Source organism: Epinephelus fuscoguttatus, linkage group LG23 (assembly GCF_011397635.1).
Source record: "Epinephelus fuscoguttatus linkage group LG23, E.fuscoguttatus.final_Chr_v1".
Taxonomy (NCBI): Eukaryota; Metazoa; Chordata; class Actinopteri; order Perciformes; family Serranidae; genus Epinephelus; species Epinephelus fuscoguttatus.
Window position 1 is genome coordinate 13,255,426 of NC_064774.1, and position 19,415 is coordinate 13,274,840.

Here is a 19,415-nt window from a genome sequence, read left to right on the forward strand (position 1 = left end):
GTTGACGCCATTCACTGATCCAGTAGCATAGCGTGCGCGTTAGCTTCAGGTTGTAGACCTATCCAACATCTGTGAAATCGCGCAGGTATCCGCAGCCGTGAACACACCACCTCTGTGATTGGCTCGGCTTTGTGTGTTGCATTTAGGGACGTCCGGATTTTGCTGTTCATCGGAAAACTAAGCTGTAAACTGAGGAAAAACAAGACGTGCGCCTCGAGCTAATACTATCATCCGATGGTAAACAACATTTAATATTCCCTAAATGTATAGCATATTTTTGGGAGGCACTTGGTTGTACAACTGAATCAAAGAGCAGGCAACTGCACTGGGCTGCTTGCTGGCGGCTTTTATTTTGACATCGTATTATTTACCCGGAAACTGGCTATAGCTACGCGTTTATAGAGGTAGTCAAAAGTCCAGGCAGTAGACTTTGATAGTCCTGTAACAATTTTTTAGATTTTGGTTGAACCTTATCTTCAATACCGCATGAACTGCAGGGTGAGATAAAACGTTTGATCACATTTGCGCATTTGCATTAGTTGTTTATACAATGTAGCTGCGTAAAAACATAAACATGCTCCAAATAGTCTTGATTTTGTCTCTTTAAGTATACCAATCAACTATTTATTATTGTTGTCACCATGTGTCAATTATTAGTTGAAGTGACTTAAGAGAAAGTGGCTTCAAGCTTCAATTTGAAGCATTCAGTTTGGGCACCACTGCTGTCAGAGTCCAGGTGACCTCTGCCCTAGTTACCCAATGTTTTCATAAAATATATCCGTGACTTCATATTCGTTGCTCACAGGTGATGTTGAGGAGTGTATTCAGGTGCCTTAGGACCAATCCTGTCGCTGGCCAAAGAAGCATGTCTCAAAGCAGCCTTGCTGGAAAGGTAGCCGTTGTCACTGCCTCCACAGATGGGTAAGAATTACATGATGAATGCCTGTGCTGCCCTAAAATACAGAGATTAGTAAGTAAGAAAATGGCTTCTGCAATAGTTATCTGCTGCTCTGATGAAGCACTGACACAGACAGACAAAAAAAACTAAATTATGCAAATTGTATGAAGCTGGTATTGAAAGCATCCTCACCTTTGCACTGACCGCAACACCTCAGGTCAAGACAGGGAAATCCCGGGCAAAGTGGTACATCAAACTGTATTTAAATTTAAAAAGGAGATACCATCCCTTGCTGAAAAATTTTGCCTGTACTTTTAAAAATATTTTACATGTCTGAAAAATATATGAACAAGAACAGCAAGTTTCTGTGACAGTACATATCCAGGGGCTGTTTGCCTTTCAACACCATGGTGGCATTATTCTTGTCTTTGGAGCACAAAGGCGGATGTTTTGTTTCAAAATTTAGGGGGGACGCATATGAAATAGTGGGTTTGGGGGCCCTGCCAAGTTGCTACAAAACACCAATGTTTGGTGCTTAAAAAAATGCTGGAAAAACAGTGAGAGGTTGCTTCAAAACACCCATGGTTGATGCCTAAAAAAGCTGCTGGACACAGCAACAGGCTGCTACAAAACACCTCCATTTGGTACCTTAAAAGCTGCTGGAAACACAGACAGTTTGCTACAAAACACCTGCGTTTGGTGCCTAAAAAATGCAGGAAAAACAGTGACAGGTCGCTACAAAACACCCATGTTTGATACCTAATATGACATGGGAAACACAGTGAAGGTTTGCTACAAAACATCCATGTTTGGTGCCTAGAAAGCCACTTGAAAACAGCAACAGCTTGCTACAAAACACCAATGTTTGGTGCCTAAAAAAGGCTGGAACAACAGTGACAGGTCCCTACAAAACACCCATGTTTGGTGACTAAAAAGTAGCTGGAAACACAGTGACAGTTTGCCACAAAACACCCATGTTTGGTGACTAAAAGCCATGGGGAAAACAGCGACAGGTCACTACACAACACCTACATTTGGTACCTAAAAAGCTGCTGGAAACACAAACATTTTGCTACAAAACACCTGCGTTTGGTGCCTAAAAAATGCTGGAAAAACAGTGACAGGTCACTACAAAACACCCATGTTTGATGCCTGATATTACATGGGAATCACAGTGAAGGTTTGCTACAAAACACCCATTTGGTGCCTAGAAAGCCGCTTGAAAAACGACAGGTTGCTACAAAACACCAATGTTTGGTGCCCTAAAAAGATGCTGGAAAAACAGTGACAGGTCACTACAAAACACCCTACATTTGGTACCAAAAAAATTGCTGGAAACACAGTGACAGTTTGCCACAAAACACCCATGTTTGGTGACTAAAAAGCCACAACAAAACACGCGACAGGTCGCTACAAAACACCTACATTTGGTACCTAAAAAGCTGCTGGAAACACAATGACAGTTTGCCACAAAACACCCATGTTTGGAAACTAAAAAGCCACAAGAAAACCAGCGACAGGTCGCTACAAAACACATTTGGTACCTAAAGAGCTGCTGGAAAGAGTGACAGTTTGACACAAGACACTTAGACGCTGTTCTTCTCTTCCTCAGTATTGGTCTAGCTGCAGCTCAGGCTCTGGGAAAGAGAGGAGCTCATGTGGTGGTGAGCAGCCGGCGGCAGACCAACGTGGACAAGGCTGTGGCGCTGCTGCAGAGCCAGAGCATCCAAGTGACCGGGACCACCTGTAATGTTGGCATAGGGGAAGACAGAGAGAAACTGGTTCAACTGGTCAGTATTTTTAAATTCTGTCAACCACAGTTAAATGATTCATACACAACTGCATCAAAGAAGTTTGAGCCACATGGCTGCATATCCATAATTATGAGGTTGTCTATGATTCATCCAGCTCGACCTCATTAATAGTCTCATCCTGTGCTTGGTATAGACTCTGGATCAGTGCGGGGGCATTGATATCCTGGTGTCCAACGCAGCAGTCAACCCTTTCTTTGGAAGCGTCATGGACTCCACGGAGGAGGTCTGGGACAAGGTACACAACAATAGATGAAGCCCCAGGCCTCATTTATAAAATAAAAACATGAAGACTTGTTGAAATGATTCTGCGTCTCGTTCCTCCTTTCATTTATTGTAATACAGGATAATTTATGGGATCTTTTTCTTTAGATCCTGTCTGTAAATGTGAAAGCCGCCTTCCTAATGACCAAGTTGGTGGCGCCTCATATGGAAAAAGGGGTGAGTGACAAACTGATCCGAACGACAACAAAGACTATAAAATTGTCCACTGTATGTTTAATTATTGCTCTGTATCTTTCCTTTCAGAGGGGGGAATGTAGTATTTGTGTCATCTGTGGCTGGATACCAACCAATGCAGGTCAGAACATTCATCTCAAACATATTTATATTAAAGGAATACTTCAACCCCCAAAGGACCATTTATATTACAGTTATTCGCTCTGGTTTATGTTGAATTTGGGAAGAAAACTTTGCTTTTCTGGCATGTCTCCACTGTAAAGGAAGAATCCAAAAACTGAGAAAATTCTTGATGAGTTTGAGTCATATAAACCAGCGTGTCTGTGTATGTTATGGACGCTTTGTCCCTGCAGGCTCTGGGCCCTTACAGTGTGAGTAAGACAGCACTGCTGGGTCTGACGCGGGTGCTGGCCCCTGAGCTGGCTCACAGTAACATAAGAGTCAACTGCGTGGCCCCTGGAGTCATCAAGACCCGCTTCAGCTCTGCGGTAAGGAGACTAAAACACACAGTCCTCTTTGCATCACGCACTTAAATCCTTGAGTCAAGTCTCCTTTGTTTATTCACACTTGAATGTTGTAGTCTCTGTAACACACCACTGTTTTGTCCCAGTTATGGCAAAATGAGGACATCATGGACGATTTCAAAAAGCAGCTCTGCATTAAAAGGTACGGCTCACGCTCACATGGAAGGTTGTCACTAACATGCTGCATAATACACAAAAGAATATAATATTTCATATGTTCCTTGATTCATTTTTTCCCTTTAGAGTGGGACAGCCAGAGGAAATCGGGGGAGTGATTGCCTTCTTGTGCTCAGAGGAGGCTTCGTACATCACTGGAGAGACCATCACAGTGACGGGAGGGATGAGCTGTCGACTCTGAAGCTCCAGTGGCAACTGAACAAATTAGCACTTAATGTTTTGATTATATTTTGACTACTCTTCTAAAGTGCCAGAATAGATTTGGAAACCTTAAAGGGACCATTCAGCCCCAAATCAAATACACCTATTTACCTTGATCGTTTTGGTGTGAGTTGCTGAGTGTTGGAGATGTCTGCCTTCTCTCCAATATAATGGAACTAGATGGCACTCAGCTTGTGGTGCTCAAAGCGCCAAAAACGTACATGTGAAAAACTCAAGTGTGATGTCACTGCCCAGAAATCATGACCTGGTTACTCAAGATAATCCACAGACCTTGTTGCGAGCAGTTTCATGTAGGAACTATTTTCTTTCTACCAAACATATCACTGCGCAAAAGGAAGTGTGCATCTACTCAACATTAATGGTGTCCTCCTCAGCTAAGCTCAGTCGCTAGGTGAGCTAGCAGTAGATGCACTCTTCTTCCTTCTGCGCAGTGATAGGGTTAAGGGTGTAGTCTGGTGGAAAGAAATAGTTCTACATCGAACTGCTCACAACAAGGTCTGTGAGTAACCAGGTCATGATTTCTGTAAAGACACATCTCTACCAACACTCTGCAGCTCACAGCAAAACAATCAAAGTTAATAAACAGCACTGCAGGTAAGAGGAAAAATATGTATTTTTGATTTTTCAGTGAACTGTTCCTTTAATGTGAGAGCTATAATACACCAATCTCTGAGGCATTCAAAATTTTGTAACCAATTACTGAAGATTTTGGGTTCTTTTAGGTGTCCCGGTGATTATTTGTGATATTCTGTGAATAAAGATTTATATTCTCTGATAGCTGTGACAACTAACTTCATCCTCTCAGCACATGTGATAAGATGACCTCACATTTATATGTAAATGGGAAGATTTTCAGTGGTTGTCAGTCAGTGAGAGATGTAGTAAATGCGTAAATACAAACATAATTAAGCCAAAAACAAGGTTACCATTATGATCTCATGAGTGAATGTAAGTGCAGGTGAATGTAATGAAAAACAACAAAGTGACAATTTTTTCTCATACAAAACATGACTGCAATTAATTTTATTTCTTAACTGAGGATACTATATATAGCAGGTTTAAAATATGTATACAAGTGAATTATTTGTAACAGAGATAACCCAGATATAGTCTGGTCTTTACTTAAAAACAAACTGCACATAAACAATTTAAAATAAAGTGTGCTTTGTATGACAGTGCCATTTCAGGGCTTGTTTTCCATGATGCCAAAGTTAAAATCTGTTTCAGCTACACTGAAATCATAAATCAAGAGATGGATAAAAATATACGACCATCAGCCACGGTGGCTGGTGTATTTCAAATCTTAACTTTCCTGCCATTGCAGCTGGTGGAGAAAAACCAGCTGAACCGCAGTTAAAGTCCTCTGACATTTTTCTGGCATCCCAACACCAAACCTGGCAGTGAAAGTTCATGTCATCATCTGCGTTTGCTGCCAGCCGACGTTAAGTCTCGCCGTGTCGACCCGGGCTTCCAGTACTCCCTCAGAGTGGGAACATATGTGCCGTGTTTGGTCTTGTAGTAGCGCTTCATGAACAGCTGAGGGAGACAGAGGCAGTCAGAAAAAACAGATGAGACAGCACATTAAAGAGACATCATCTTCAATCATTTCAGAATATTCCTCAGGATAAATTTCAATGACAGATTTTATTCTTTTTTAAAGTGGAAATATACACGCACACACTATGACTTATCATGATGAAGTAAATGTTGATTGCACAATGTAATGGCTATTAAACAATGACACCATCAGCATTTAGATTGGTTCTTTATAAGCCTCGTTTATACTATGAAATTCTGTCTGCTACCTGGTACGATCTCCTGGGAAAATTATGTCACAATTATCGGCACAATGGGGTGCAATTAAAATGAGAAGAGGTTAGCATTTTTGTTTTACCCAGTAGCTGTCGGTAGCTATTCCCAGTTACCAAAGAGTACCAGTGTGAGTACTCCACATCAGTCTTGGTCTCTCTCTGACTTGACCATATCTTACTTGGTCTATGGTCTAAGACAGTCCATAAATATTAATAAAAATGAAGAACTCTCTCCCAAATACAAAAACTAGAGTGCTAAAACTCAAATTTGTGATGTCATAGGGTAGTCTGGAGCTCCTCCATGGATACTGAATTGGGAAAATCTTAGGGAGCGATCACACCGAGATGAAACGCTAGAAACGCAACGCTAGTAAAACCATTGTTTTCCTATGATATGGCGCGTCTGACCAGCGTTCAAGCGTCTTTTTAGATGGGCGTTTTTCCGGCGTCTTTTTAGACGGGTGTTTTTGTAGACACTTCTTTTTAGACGCTTCTTTTAAGACGCGCGTATACGCTGAAAAGTTATAATTTTTTTAACTTTTTGAGCGTCAGACAGCAGTAGCTAGCGCGCATTGAATAAGCGCTTCCAGCGTCTCATTTCTGTGTGATCACCCCCTTACAGGTGACACCGAGAGCACCCAGAGGAGTGTAGGAGAGTATATGGGTACGTTTTCTTTTCGACCCACTCTCAACTTCTCAAAGTCTTGATCTTGTCTCAGTCTCAATACAGTTTGGTCTTGGCTAAAGTGGTTCTGACTACAACACTTGCAGCTACTATCTCGAGAAGCAGAAATGCAACCTGTGTAACTGTGCTCAGCTCTGAGGAAAACAGAAATTGATCCAGTTGTCTTTGCGACAACAGTGCCAACTATACCACTTTCAAACACTAGATAAATAGAGTACCTAGAAGAGTAAAAACATTTAAGGCAAGCCCCTCCTTTAAAGATCTTCACTGCCCATAAATACCCCGTTTCCCATGTTTGGAGAATACATACCCTGCCTTTGAAGTTCTTTGTCGCTTCATCCTCAGAATCAGCTACGTAGTCTTCACTGTCTCCTGTAAGGGATGTCTCTAAACACAAAAGGAAATGGTCAAACCGAAACTTGTGCAGGTGAGTTTTATTGTTACAGTACTTTTATTCTTTTAATTCCCTGGGAACAATTTGTTAAATCACCTGTGTTACTTCGCTGCTGAGAGGGAAAGCTACTTATACCCGGTGGGACAGGATGATTTCTGTCAAATAGAAACAACATAATTAAACACTTATGTCAATTAACTTCTTAATAGTAAATGGACTGCATTAATATAGCATCTTTCTTTGGTAAAATTCGCCTCTCATTCGCACACATTCATACACTAATGCCATGCGAGACACTGGCCTACTCCTCAAGACCAACTGGTGGTTCAGTGTCAGACATATGGACAGGAGGACAACCTGCTCTACCTCCTGAGCCACAGTGAATGGTGGTAAATGATCTACTTACTGATCTGCTTTGACAGAGGCGTTTCTAATGTAGGTCTAAACACAGCCAGGAAATATTAAAATGCAGTTAAATCTCTTAAATTTCTTTTATAGGACCTGCAATTCCAAAAGAGCACATACAGAGGTAGAAAGACCAAATAATACCAGAAACATTTAACTAAATTATTTCATTGTATTTGTATTTTATTTTATTTGTACATGAGTAATAGTCAACTTAAAACCTGGGGACCATTTTCTAATTTACGATGAAAATAAACTAATTCACACTGGGATTTTTTTGGCGGGTGCTTTTAATATCTATAAGGTGCCAAAGTGCAATAAAAACATCAAAATAGAACCTGTTTAAAAAACTTAAAAGAGCCAAGAGAGGATCCTGGGGCACACTGACAGAGGTCCAGGCTGAATATAAATAAGTTGAGTATCCCTGGGCTCCATTGTTAGAATAAACGTAAACTATTTAATTTATACAGCAGTAAAATCTTGTCTCAATGTGTTTCTGCAAGGTCAACTTAAAGTGTCTGGCACTGTGGGATCATCGGTGTGTTTTAGAACAAACATATTCTTACTCAAAATGTACACTACGGGAATCCCAGGCAGCTAGGGAAAGCTCGTGAACAAAATCCAAAACACATCACAGCAGTTTTCTTTTAAGCTAGCTGCTGAATTATTGCGATACAGACTTGACATGATGCTAAGACCTACTTTGCCACTTTACATGTGCATTTCATTCCTGTCTCTTACTCTTTATCGTCCAAGCCAGGATAATCCAAGTCAGGCTTTCGACGTTGATTTGTTGGAGCTTTGACGGGCAAGTTCCTCCTCTGATTCTGCCGGGTCACGTTTATGGATTTACCTCCTCTATCAGTCCTGTTAGCGATAGCAGGAGTCACTGACAGTTTGTCAATGACAACTCTGGGTTGGCGGATCAGACAAGATGCAAAAATGGAGCGGAGGGATGGATCTTCAGGCAGGTGCAGTGCTTTGACACCCAGCTGGGACATGCAGGTTTCTAGAGCTGCTCTTTTTTGCACCTCGTCTCTGACAGCTTTGTCTTCTTTGCTCTCATTTGTCCTCTGGTTATCTCTTCTTCTCAAATGCCCGCTTATCCTCGATTCCCCAGTTCTGATCATGCGCAACACTTCCTCCTCCTCGTCGGATTCACTCTGTTTGTCAGGCTGCTTGCGTTTCAGTCCGCTTTTTCTTTGTAAGGCGTTCCCCTCCTCCTCCACGTCTTCTTCACCCTCTTTGGGTTTTTGTCTCGTTTTAATCACAGTGAATTTCAACTTATCTTTTGGGTCTGAGGCTGTTGCATCTTTTGAGCTGGCTGGCTCATTGTCTCTCGATGTCCTGATCATAACGGGAACATCTTCATTTGATATTAGTCCGATAACGGGTGTAACAAATTGTGGTTTGTCTCTTGTCATTGTGACATCAGACTGGTCCACAGTGGACTTTGTGGCTCCTGTTGGTTGATCTGAAGGTACTTTTCCAGAGGGTGGCAGAGAAAGTGAAGCCAGGATGGAGTCTCCCAAGTTTGGAGGCAGGGATGCTGTAACAAACAAACTGGATGATGAGAATTATTCGGAATCTACATAAAAGGCTTCGCTGTTACAGTCAACCTCGCAAAGACGCTAAGAAGGTGTGTAGTTGTACCTGCACTCTCCAGATGACCCAGACAGGTTTGATGCTGAAGCAGTATCTTAAGGAGTTGTGGCTGGGTGGCTGCCCGCGCACACTCCTCCAGGACAGGGGGGGCATCACTGAGCCACGACACAGTCTGCAGACAAATTATTACAATATTGACCTTTTCAAATTTAACAACCGAAACGTTCGACGTGGGTCTCTTTGTGAATAAGAGTAGTATCTTTTCAGACTCACTGAGCTGTAATAACTCATCCATAGAGCCTAATTGTCAGTTGGAGCTACGTAACCATGGTAACCTGTGCCAAACTCATCTGTACCAGCAATTTAAGAATACTTCATGAACTATATTACGCCTCACAAAGCTTGAATTGAAGTGGTCTTGGTCGCTGTCCTTCATAAATGTTGCATTGCGTTATGGAACATTAATGACTATGTAGTGTCCAGTGTTTGTATACTGTAATATTAACTGGAAATAGTATGCAATTAATGTGCTACTGGTTTTAGACACACTGAAATAATCCCCCATTCGGTTTTAGCCTTCTAAATAATGCTATCATGTTAGTATTATAAATGTGTTCATGCAGACTAAAGCTTACAACTAATAAAACTGTATGAAATGTAGTCTGCACTGGGTTGACTGACGCTACCTGAGCTAGGTTGGGAGCAACTGGTCCACTCGGATCAAGAACTCCCACAGCAGCTTCTCCAGTTCCTGGTCAAACTTTGGACCGTAATCCACGGGAAACTCCTCCTGTCAGAACAGAGTTGGCTGTTACTTTCCTTTCTACATTGACTGAGAGATGATCACATATGAGTTGCTGCTGCTGTGAGATCCAAATAAACACAAGTAGGGAGACTCACCTTGAAGAATTGTTCTCGCCCTGCCGGGTCTCTTAGCAGTGTGTGAACCAATGAATGGAAACTTTCGACTGTTCTTGTGATTTTTACATCCCTCTTCTCGGAGACAAAAAAGCAAACATTACATTTTTTTTCGTACATGAGTGTCTACTGTCTTTCTGTAGCAATGTGCTGTGAATCATAGAGAGTATGGCGTTATTATTTGGAATAAAAGCCTACAAACTATTTACAGTGACAAAAATGGAAATGCAACATGTGAGAATCTAAACATCAAAGATAATTTACCCCCGTAGGAGCAGAGGAGGTTGACAGGGCAGCAGGGGTACGGATCCTTTCCAGGTGTGGCTCGATCACCTTTTTATCCAGTTGTGTGCGGCACAGCTCCAAGATAAACTGAAAAGAAGGTAGAGGATGATGAACCATGCAATTAAGCAGAAATATAATTCTGATACGAGACGATATACTTCATGGGGGAATTTGTCTTGGACTCAGGAGCTGCATAAGTTTTGCGACCTTACAATAATAGTCCAGATGAAATGAAAAGCATACATACTCGCCCTCTCAGCCCCAGTGCCAGCTTGCCCTGGTGTCTCACAGTGAGCAGCCCGGGGACAGTCTCACAGGCCGATGTCACAAACTCCTCCACAGCCCCATACTGCATCACATCCCTCTGCTTCATCACTTTCCAGAGGGCTGCAGATACCAGACGCACAGGCGGGGCCAAGAGCTGCAGGGCAGCAAAGGGGAGGCTGGCATCTGTGCAGGAGACAGAGGAGATAACTGTGATACACTTATGGCAACTAATACAGGGCTGGAAAATTCTGCTTCACTTGTCTCCATGGATTGATGCTGTCAATGTTGCACTGCTGGCTACAACCCAGTCAGTAATGCTAATGTAGGAGGCTGTCAAATTCATTGACTGATGAACACATTTACTTGTCAGCCATGATGAGCATGACTACACTGTCAGTCACCTGCCACAACCTTACTCAACGTAAACCATGTTAACACTTACCATTTTCCTTAGGATTTCTTGTAGCCATACCACTCGATCAGACAGTCAGCTAACGGCTAAGGAGGTTAACAAGTTGACGTTAGCTTAGCAACGTACACACATTACTTCTAAACCGCCGCGGAGCTAACAGTTTACCCTATGAAGTAGTTTAGGAGTTAATGTTGAGGTAATGTTGACTAATTCCGTCGACGCCTGGAGCTCTCTGTGGTTCACTTCAGTATCACAGTGACTGATAACCCGCTCGAAACAAAGCTAGCACCACTTCTATCAAAACTTCTGCTTCTTGTCCTCCCGCCTTCACTGCAACCATGTAACTCTTCTCATGTCTTCACGCGGCTGTGCCGAGTGGGCGGTGCCTCGCGCATTGGGAATAAAATACAACGGTTCGAACGGCAAACTCCGTCCACGCGCACCCTCGCATTTAAAACAAGCGCACCCGGTGTTGTTTACAGGATATGACGTATTTTAGCGGATCCGACAGCCGTTTTTTGTTGTTGAGTTATTTCTCATGTACAAAACCTTTTTTGTTCTATATTGTAACGATGCAACATCAAAGTTTTAATACATGGGAGTGTAAGATTATAAAAGGTAATCATTACTATTTATTTACCACTTAAAAATGTAATCTAGAAGTAGCATAATTTTAAGAAACATATGAACACAAATAAGATAATGGCTCAAATAAAAGGCAAAAAAACAAGAAAATGGTTATGCGAACCATGACAGGCATGGGCGAATTATGAGACAATCGACTTTGTTGTGGTTTTGCTATTGTTGTTTTAGTCATGATAATTTTGTGTCTCCTTGTCATCATTTTGTGTCTCTTTTTTGGTTATTTTGCCCCACGTGTAGTTATTTTGGATCTACATGTGGTGTCTTCTTTTGTTATTTTGCCCCTTCTTGCAGTTATTTTGTGTCTCTTTGACGTCATTGAGTGTCTTCTTGGTTGTTTTGTGTCTCTAGTCATTTTGTGTCTCTTTTTTGTTGTTTTGCCCCATATGTAGTTATTTTGTATCCCGCTGTCTTCATTTTGTGACTCTTTGAGATAACTTTATGGGGTTTAAAGGCACTTTTGTCTTTTGTTGGCATTTTGTGTCCCCTTAAGGCCATTTTGTATCTTTTTTGGTTGTTTTATGTCTCTTTGTAGTCATTTTGTGTCTCCTTTTAGGTCATTTAGTGTCTTTTTTGGTTGTTTTGTTTATTCTTGTAGTCATTTTGTGTCTCCTTTAAGGTCATTTTGTATCTTTTTTTGGTTGTTTTGTGTCTCTTTGTAGTCATTTTGTGTCTTTTTTAGTTGTTTTGTTTCTTCTTGTAGTCATTTTGTGTCTCTTTCCCACCGCATTATGTGTCTATTTCGGTCGTTTTGTGTCTCTTTGGAGACATTTTGTGTCTCTGTTTTGATGATTTGGTTCGTGTGTAGTAATTTTGTGTTTTCTTGTTTAGTGACTGTTAATAATAATTAATTTTGTGTTTTTTTTAATGTAATGTTGTGTCTTTTGTTTTCACTTTCACTGTCACTTTCTGGTTGTTTTGCCCTTTTGTAGTTATTTTGTGTCTTTGAGGTCATTTAGTGTCTTCTTGGTTGTTTTGTGTCTCCTTGTAGTCATTTGGTGTCTCTTTATTGGTTGTTTTGCCTCGTTTGTAGCTATTTTGTGTCTCTTTGTGGTCATTTGGTGTCTTTTTGGTCATTTTGTGTCTCCTTGTAGTCATTTTATGTCTCTTTTTTGATTGTTTTGCCCCTTTTGTACTTATTTTGTGTCTTTTTTTTTTATGTTTTGTCCAGTAGGCCCATTCAGTAGTCCATCCATTGGTACAGGTATCAATCTGAGTTTATATTCCTACAATGGGACTAAAATATCTTTCATATGGTAAAATATTAATGTTATTGTAATATGTCCCTTAAAAGTACAGAGCCAGATAAATGGGCTGGGCCAATATATCAGCTGACATTGCAGCTTTATAAGTGTGGATGTCTATGTCAGCCGATAAGTAACCAGAAACTGCAGTGAATAATTAAAAAACAAATATAAAGGATTCTTATGGAAACTGCTTATTTTTTGTGATATGTTCATAAAAACAGATTTTTAAAACTGTCAGGTCACAAGATCAGTATTGAACTTACACATCCATTATCAGTCGGGCTATATAGATAATAACACTGCTTCTCAGCAAGGAGGTCTCACACACACACACACACACACACACACACACACACACACACACACTGACACACACAGGCGAGATGACCTTTGCCATGTACTGCTCTGTATCTGAGTTATCACCAGGTTCAGGGTAAAGTCCAGCTGCTGGGTCAGATACAAGCCGCACTAACATTGTCACTATTTGTTACAACAAAACACCTTCTGAAAAAAATAAGGCTGTGAAAAGAGACAACAAGGGAACGACGAACATGGACACAACGTCTTCATTTATCAAGTAAGTGAAAAAGTACTTTTGGCCGGTTGATATTGTATTGATTTGCTTCATGATCCCTTCACTTGATCAACAATCCAACAACACTGTGTGGCTGTTGAAGCCCCCGAAATTTACTCAAAGGACATGTCATTTTAAGCTATTTCATATTATGAAATTTGACATTTTTATTATTTTATTGTGATAAATATTGGTCATTTATCATGGCTCAGGTGGGTCCTTTTTAACAGAAGACATTTTGACATGTCACAGCAGGAAAACGTGTAAATAATGAAATTAATGACTGATTAATTCAATTTAACTGCTTCCGTTTGGGGATCTTAGTATTGTGTATGAGATAAAATGTCTGCTGTGAAAATCTCCTACATACAGCATCCAACACATTGAGCAATTTAATAACCTTTCTGTCTGGTCTTCCTCAGATCTGTGACCAGCGAGTGTGGTCTCCACCACAACGTCCCTTCAGAGTGTGTTGTCAAAACAGGAGACCAGGAAGGGTATCACAGCAGGGACCCTGGAGGAGCTGAAAGAGAGGGTGAGACTGTAATAGATATATAATGCAAAGAAATAATGGAAAAGGTTCTGATCGGGGTAAAGCTGCTTGTTGTAGCGTAACAAAAAAATGAGAAGGAAAAAATGTTAAATAAATAAATACATGTGAAAATAAAGTATTAAAAATTAAATAAAAAATAAAATTAAATGGATAAAATTAAAGTAAGAACATAATAGTATTATGAAATAAATGAAACTTGCTAATAAAGGGAGACAGCTGCCTTGTTAGAGCCTTGATGATGATTTCTTTGCTTTGACCGACAAAGAACTGTTAGTCAAAGTATCATGAATATAAGGCAGTCAAGGCGGCAGTGGGAATCATTACAAAGCAAATGCAGCGACACATTAGAGCAGTATCCATCAACGGAGAAAGCTATGACGATGGTAAAGGAGTACCTACACATGGAAAATAAACTCCCAAAAGGTATGTTGGCCTACCTGTTATGTTTGGACTTACCAAGCTGATGAGACCTAATCAGGTACTGGTACATACTTTATCTTGTAAGGGGTCCTTGTCTGATAAAAGATGAAAAACCTCTGCTCTAGCACACATGAATTAATCCAGAGCCAACTTGAATCTGTGCCGTAGGTATGCCAGGCCTTGCTGCTGTCCCTGTCTGCCTTGTCTCTGTCTCTGGTCTGTGAGGAGGACGGTACAGAGGTAGACTCCGACGAGTTCCTCATGACCCTGCCTGACAACACCATGCTCATGGCCCTGGAGCCTGGACAGACATGGAGACCACAGGCGGTATGTCTGACCACAGTAGTATCGTTACATAGCCCCATGTGATTGTATGTAATATATGTGACTGATGTCTCTGATCCCCCAGGGTGCAGTTGTGTTCAAATCTAAAGACCACGACAAGCCTCGGACCGGGAAAGACATCGTCACCTTTGACCTCTACAGGATGAACCCAAAGGATGTGTTTGGTTCCCTGAGTGTGAAGGCCACATTTCAAGGCCTGTACTCTGTGAGCGCTAACTTCCAGTGTCTGGGGCCCAAGAAAGTCCTCAGGTAAGCTCAGGGGAGGAGGTCATAACAAAAATTAGCAGACAGGACTTGGAAGCTACGCAATGTACTACTATGGACGGGGGCAGCAACAAAATGTATTTTAGCCACCTACAAAAATCAGTATCAGTTTAAGTGTGCGCTATATTTAGAAAACTGTCACCACTTTACCTTACAGTCATACAGCGATTTCTGACGGGGAACTTAAGCTATTGCATTTCTCTCTGCAAGCCAGACTCCATTGAGAAAAACCTAATTTAATATTGATGAACACTGGAGCTGCTGGTCCACCGCCACCTCCATTAATATAATTGTTCTCTTTATTATTGTGACTTTGCGCGTTTAAAATGGTAAGTTCGGATTAAACAAAGTCACACAATAACGCAAACAAAATCACTGATCGAGGCAGTGGTAGACCAGCAGCTCCTGCATTCAGCAAGCCAAAATTACTGTTTTTGTCAGTCTGGTGGCTAGTCATAGTCAAGTCATTAACAGATTTCCAACTGGAAAGGCTGCCTGACTGAATGGTAAAGCGGTGAAAATACTTTCAATATAGCGCACACGACCAGTATAGTGCTTTGCTTCTGTGTCGGTATGCCTTCCTGCTTCTCCAAACTGGGAGCGCACTGACAGACATCTATTGTATGTAATACAATCCCACTTTAAAACTATGAACTATCCGACTGACCATCTGAAATTAAATGTGACTTGAGTTGGCTGCATACAAAATCATACTGATCACACTTTCTCGTTTTTCAGAGAAGCCCTGCGTGTAGCCTCCTCCCTCCTAAATGCTGTTGGACACCTGCTTATCCGCCTCCATGATCCGCCGCATCATCGAAGGCGCTGACCTTTGGCAGCCACAGAGGGCAGAGTACACAGCCAACTGGAACTGAAGGGGCCAAGAGAAAACTGTTCAGCTGTAACATCTGAAATCATTGTCGACTTAAAGGGTTACTATGGTTTGTTTGTGTCTACGTGACTAATGGAGACAAGTCGTGAAATTGGTCAGGCTGCAATGCAATAGTAATGGGAAACTGTGTACCGTCAATTTACATCCACTAAAAGTGCTTTTTTTGCCACTGACAGGCTCAGATTGTTATTGTAAGTGTCCGACAACATTATGGAAAGGATCCCTACAGAGATAGACCTTTTTGTTAAAGAGTAAGATCCTTTTTGTTTAACCAGAAACAACCCCAAAATCAGTACCGCCAAACCCACCAGACTCCATTTAAAGCTATGGTCTACGTTTAGAAAGACGATGAGAAAGATTTGAAAAAAGCATTCCCCCCACACACACACCCCTCCCTCCGTGCTCCATGATCCCTCCCTCCGAGCTTGTGTCCCCCTCCCCTCGGAGCCTCCTAACGAAACACGCTGCTGTGACAATGTGTTAACATGATAGCAGTTTTAGCTTACAATGCTAGAAATTAGGCTAACGTCTCCGTTGAACATGTAAACAAGTGTTGACAATATTGCAGACAAAAATGTTTTAACGCCGTCTAACCACACAAAAATAACAGCAGCTTTCACAGTCATAAGCCAGCATTGGCATACAGTTATCTATGTCACAACATCCACAATAAAAACGAAATATTACCTGTTCAACAAAAACTCTGCTGTATCAGCATCACTTTTCAGGCTCAGATCTTGCCGGAGATTTTGCCATCGGTCAAAGGATGACCCAATGTTTACTCTGCTTTGAGCCCTCAATTTGTCGCAGTTCCTCTTCGTTTCTGCTTTTTCAGAGGCAGACTTACGCTTCCTTTCGGCCTTTGCCGGTGGGGCAAGCAGAGGCTGCTTGCTGCTGTCGCTCTTTATTTTCCATATCGAAACTCGGCGGAGGGGGGTTGGGACGAGGCGGGATGTAGAGCAGAGGAGTATCAAAATGGAGCGAGGGTACTGGACGGAGGGTAAGAGAGAGAGAGTGCAAATTTGAGCAAGGAGTAACTCCCATGTGGACCGGATGGCTGTGATTGGTCAATTTCTTTGCAGGCCTGCAGCCACCAGAGAGAATGGATTTTTTTGGTTCCTTTTGCTCTTCACATTGTGTAGCTAGCACTATTGGGCCATAACCACCATCTAAATGATGTTAATGATAATGATCAATCTTTCTAAACGTAGACCATAGCTTTAAATAAACAGTAATTTTATTATTGTAAAACAAGTCATTCATGAAGTTGTGAGTATGAAACTCACAAAAACTGTCTTGATTTTTCTTTCCGCTGTTCCAACAATCACCAGCTCTGGTTTGGTTTAAATGAACCCTTAATTCACTCAGTTAGAAGTGAAAATATGCTGCCTCTATGCACACTAAAATTACTGTTTATTTAAATGGAGTCTGGTGGGTTTGGTGATAGCAAACAAAAAGAATCTTTCTATCTAACAAAAAATTCTATCTCTGAAGGGATCCTTCTACCTACAGTAACAATGTGAGCCTGTCAGTGGCAAAAACAAGCACTTTTAGAGGATGTAAACTGACGGTGCAGATTTGCCCAAAGTGGTTAAATTGCAGCCTGTATTGCCGCTGCCGGCTGCAGCGCTCTCGCTCAATACTGGACCAGTTTTTAAAAATTGTTGTTCATTCAGACACACACAAAAAATACCAGGTTAAAAAAAAACAAAATTACCCTTCAATAGGAATTGATAGGTCAGTCTGAGATCTTTTAAATCCATTCCTATTATTGAGCATCTCATTTGATAACCATTATATTGTTTAACTGTTCTGCAGTTTACCTTTTTAGCATGGGGTAAAAGAAACCACTTTTTTAACATGCCTATCTGTTAAGGTGGTATTTGTAAATATTAACAATGATAGTCTCATGCAGGGTGACTGTATGACTGTGCGCCATATTCTTCTTGACTATACGTCAGGTTAAAGACAAGCTTTACGATTCAGTGTTAGAAAATGTCACGAGTAACAACAGAGGAAACATGAGTTTTATAGGTTTTTTGTGCAATATATTTTACATAATATTCTAGGATTATAATTTATTTTTTGTCAATCTTGTGTGAATTATGTGTAGGCAGTGGTGTGGTCATGATACTGGGATTTCGAGCTCTGAAACAGTGCAGTATCATTTTTGATAATAGGAAAAAGTGACACTGGGGGCATAAAATGAATTGTTTTTATTAAACAGGTTAAACATAACAAGGCTGTAACATGACATAGACAACTGCTCTTTTCTCAGTTAGTAGCTCAAAACAACAGAATGATGTTAATGAGACAGTAAGAAAGTGCAGCTGGTATTGGTCCATCAATACTGCGGAAATGTGTATTGAAACCATTTAAAATATTCCAAATCGATATGTATTGATTATTTTATATTATTGACAACACTAGTTGGCAGTTTTTCTAAGATAACAGGTGATAACAACCTTTTATGACTGATGTTATGGTCTTAAACACCACTGTCCTTTTTGAGAAATTGAATATAACGATAGTGAGAAAGAAGTTTTCACTAATGTTAGGATTTAACTACTGTAATCACAAGAGGAGTCATGTTTGAACAAATTCAACTGTTTTACTTGAATGACAATAAAAGCATCTGCGTGGCACGAAGGGATTCGTCAGTGTAAAACTTCCATCTACATTGTAAATGAGTATCTTTCTTATCTCTCCTGTTAACAATCATGTGAAGAAATATCACAATAACATCATAACAACAATACTTTCTGAATAAAAGAAGAGGCTCATTCACAAGAACGTGTCTTAACTTGGCAACTTTTCTAAAAATTACATTTTACAGTTCAAAATGTCAACGCAAAAATTAAAAATCACTTAACTGCTTCGGCACACTTTCCTCACCGCCACAGCTTTCACTCATGTCAAGCAACATCTGCCTGGTTGCTTTGTCATTGCCGTCACTGCCTGCCGCACGTGGCTTTGTCTTCAATAGGTCATTCAGGTACTGCTGGTACCTGATGTTGGCCACCACCTTGCGGTGCTGCTCCTGAGTCATCCAGCGTGGCCTTCCTTTCTTGACCTGATAGCGCCTGTCACCGAACCACTGAACCAGTTCGAGCGGGGATTTCAGTCATCATCGCCAGTTGGTCGTAGCCGTGGTTATCTGGATACTGGCAGTGCAAGAAAGCTGCCTTCAACATCTCCCTCTGAGCTAACGTCTTTGTACTGCGTGCCCCAGTGGGAAGCCTGCATGCTTGTACTGCATGATAATCACGGTGTTGGGTGACGCTGGGTGACCCGTTTGCAACACGAGGAATATTGAGCATTGCCACGAGCCCCTCCAGTTCACTAAAATCAGTGACGACACCATTGTGGTTTGTTGACCCTGCATGCACGTCTTCCTGCAGCCTAGCCTCCAATTGTGTTTCAAGGCCCCTTTCCACAGGGGTCGTAAGATCATCTGAGGTGGACGGGGGAATGGCGTCGACTCTTTAGCTGTGCTGTGAGAGGGGCACAGTTTCAGACTGGGGACAGGAAAAGGACTTGGATCCAGCGGCTCATCAGGAACCACACAGCTCTTGTGGGCAGGCCACTCTGCATGGGCAGTAAAC

At 41.3% G+C, this 19,415-nt stretch overlaps 3 protein-coding genes across 3 annotated transcripts in view; 2 read left to right on the forward strand and 1 right to left on the reverse strand.

Moving 5' to 3' along the window:
* The first annotated feature begins 371 nt into the window (after positions 1 to 371).
* On the forward strand, positions 372 to 4,482 carry dhrs4 (dehydrogenase/reductase (SDR family) member 4). Its single transcript, XM_049568117.1, has 9 exons — positions 372 to 498; positions 806 to 921; positions 2,511 to 2,688; positions 2,846 to 2,947; positions 3,082 to 3,154; positions 3,240 to 3,289; positions 3,522 to 3,656; positions 3,779 to 3,834; positions 3,936 to 4,482. Exons 1-9 carry the CDS (start codon positions 487 to 489, stop codon positions 4,048 to 4,050), a joined length of 837 nt encoding a protein of 278 aa, XP_049424074.1. The 5' UTR covers positions 372 to 486; the 3' UTR covers positions 4,051 to 4,482.
* Positions 4,483 to 4,577: 95 nt separating this feature from the next.
* The window catches only part of tinf2 (TERF1 (TRF1)-interacting nuclear factor 2), a 57,202-nt gene continuing 42,364 nt past the window's right edge, over positions 4,578 to 19,415 (reverse strand). Inside the window, exon 9 of the mRNA XM_049568106.1 lies at positions 4,578 to 5,627. Within this exon, the coding sequence (XP_049424063.1) occupies positions 5,508 to 5,627 (120 nt within the window). The 3' untranslated portion in view covers positions 4,578 to 5,507. The remainder of the gene's footprint in view (positions 5,628 to 19,415) is intronic.
* Positions 13,188 to 19,415, forward strand: part of cideb (cell death inducing DFFA like effector b) — a 54,649-nt gene continuing 48,421 nt past the window's right edge. The window contains exon 1 of the mRNA XM_049568113.1: positions 13,188 to 13,339. Coding sequence (XP_049424070.1) covers positions 13,314 to 13,339 — 26 coding nt within the window. The 5' untranslated portion in view covers positions 13,188 to 13,313. The remainder of the gene's footprint in view (positions 13,340 to 19,415) is intronic.

Bases quoted from the DNA above. Each gene is read 5' to 3' on its own strand.
- dhrs4 (XM_049568117.1), top strand. The intron at 2,948-3,081 runs GTACACAACAAT...CTTTTTCTTTAG, and splicing joins CGGAGGAGGTCTGGGACAAG to ATCCTGTCTGTAAATGTGAA. The intron at 3,835-3,935 runs GTACGGCTCACG...TTTTCCCTTTAG, and splicing joins AAGCAGCTCTGCATTAAAAG to AGTGGGACAGCCAGAGGAAA.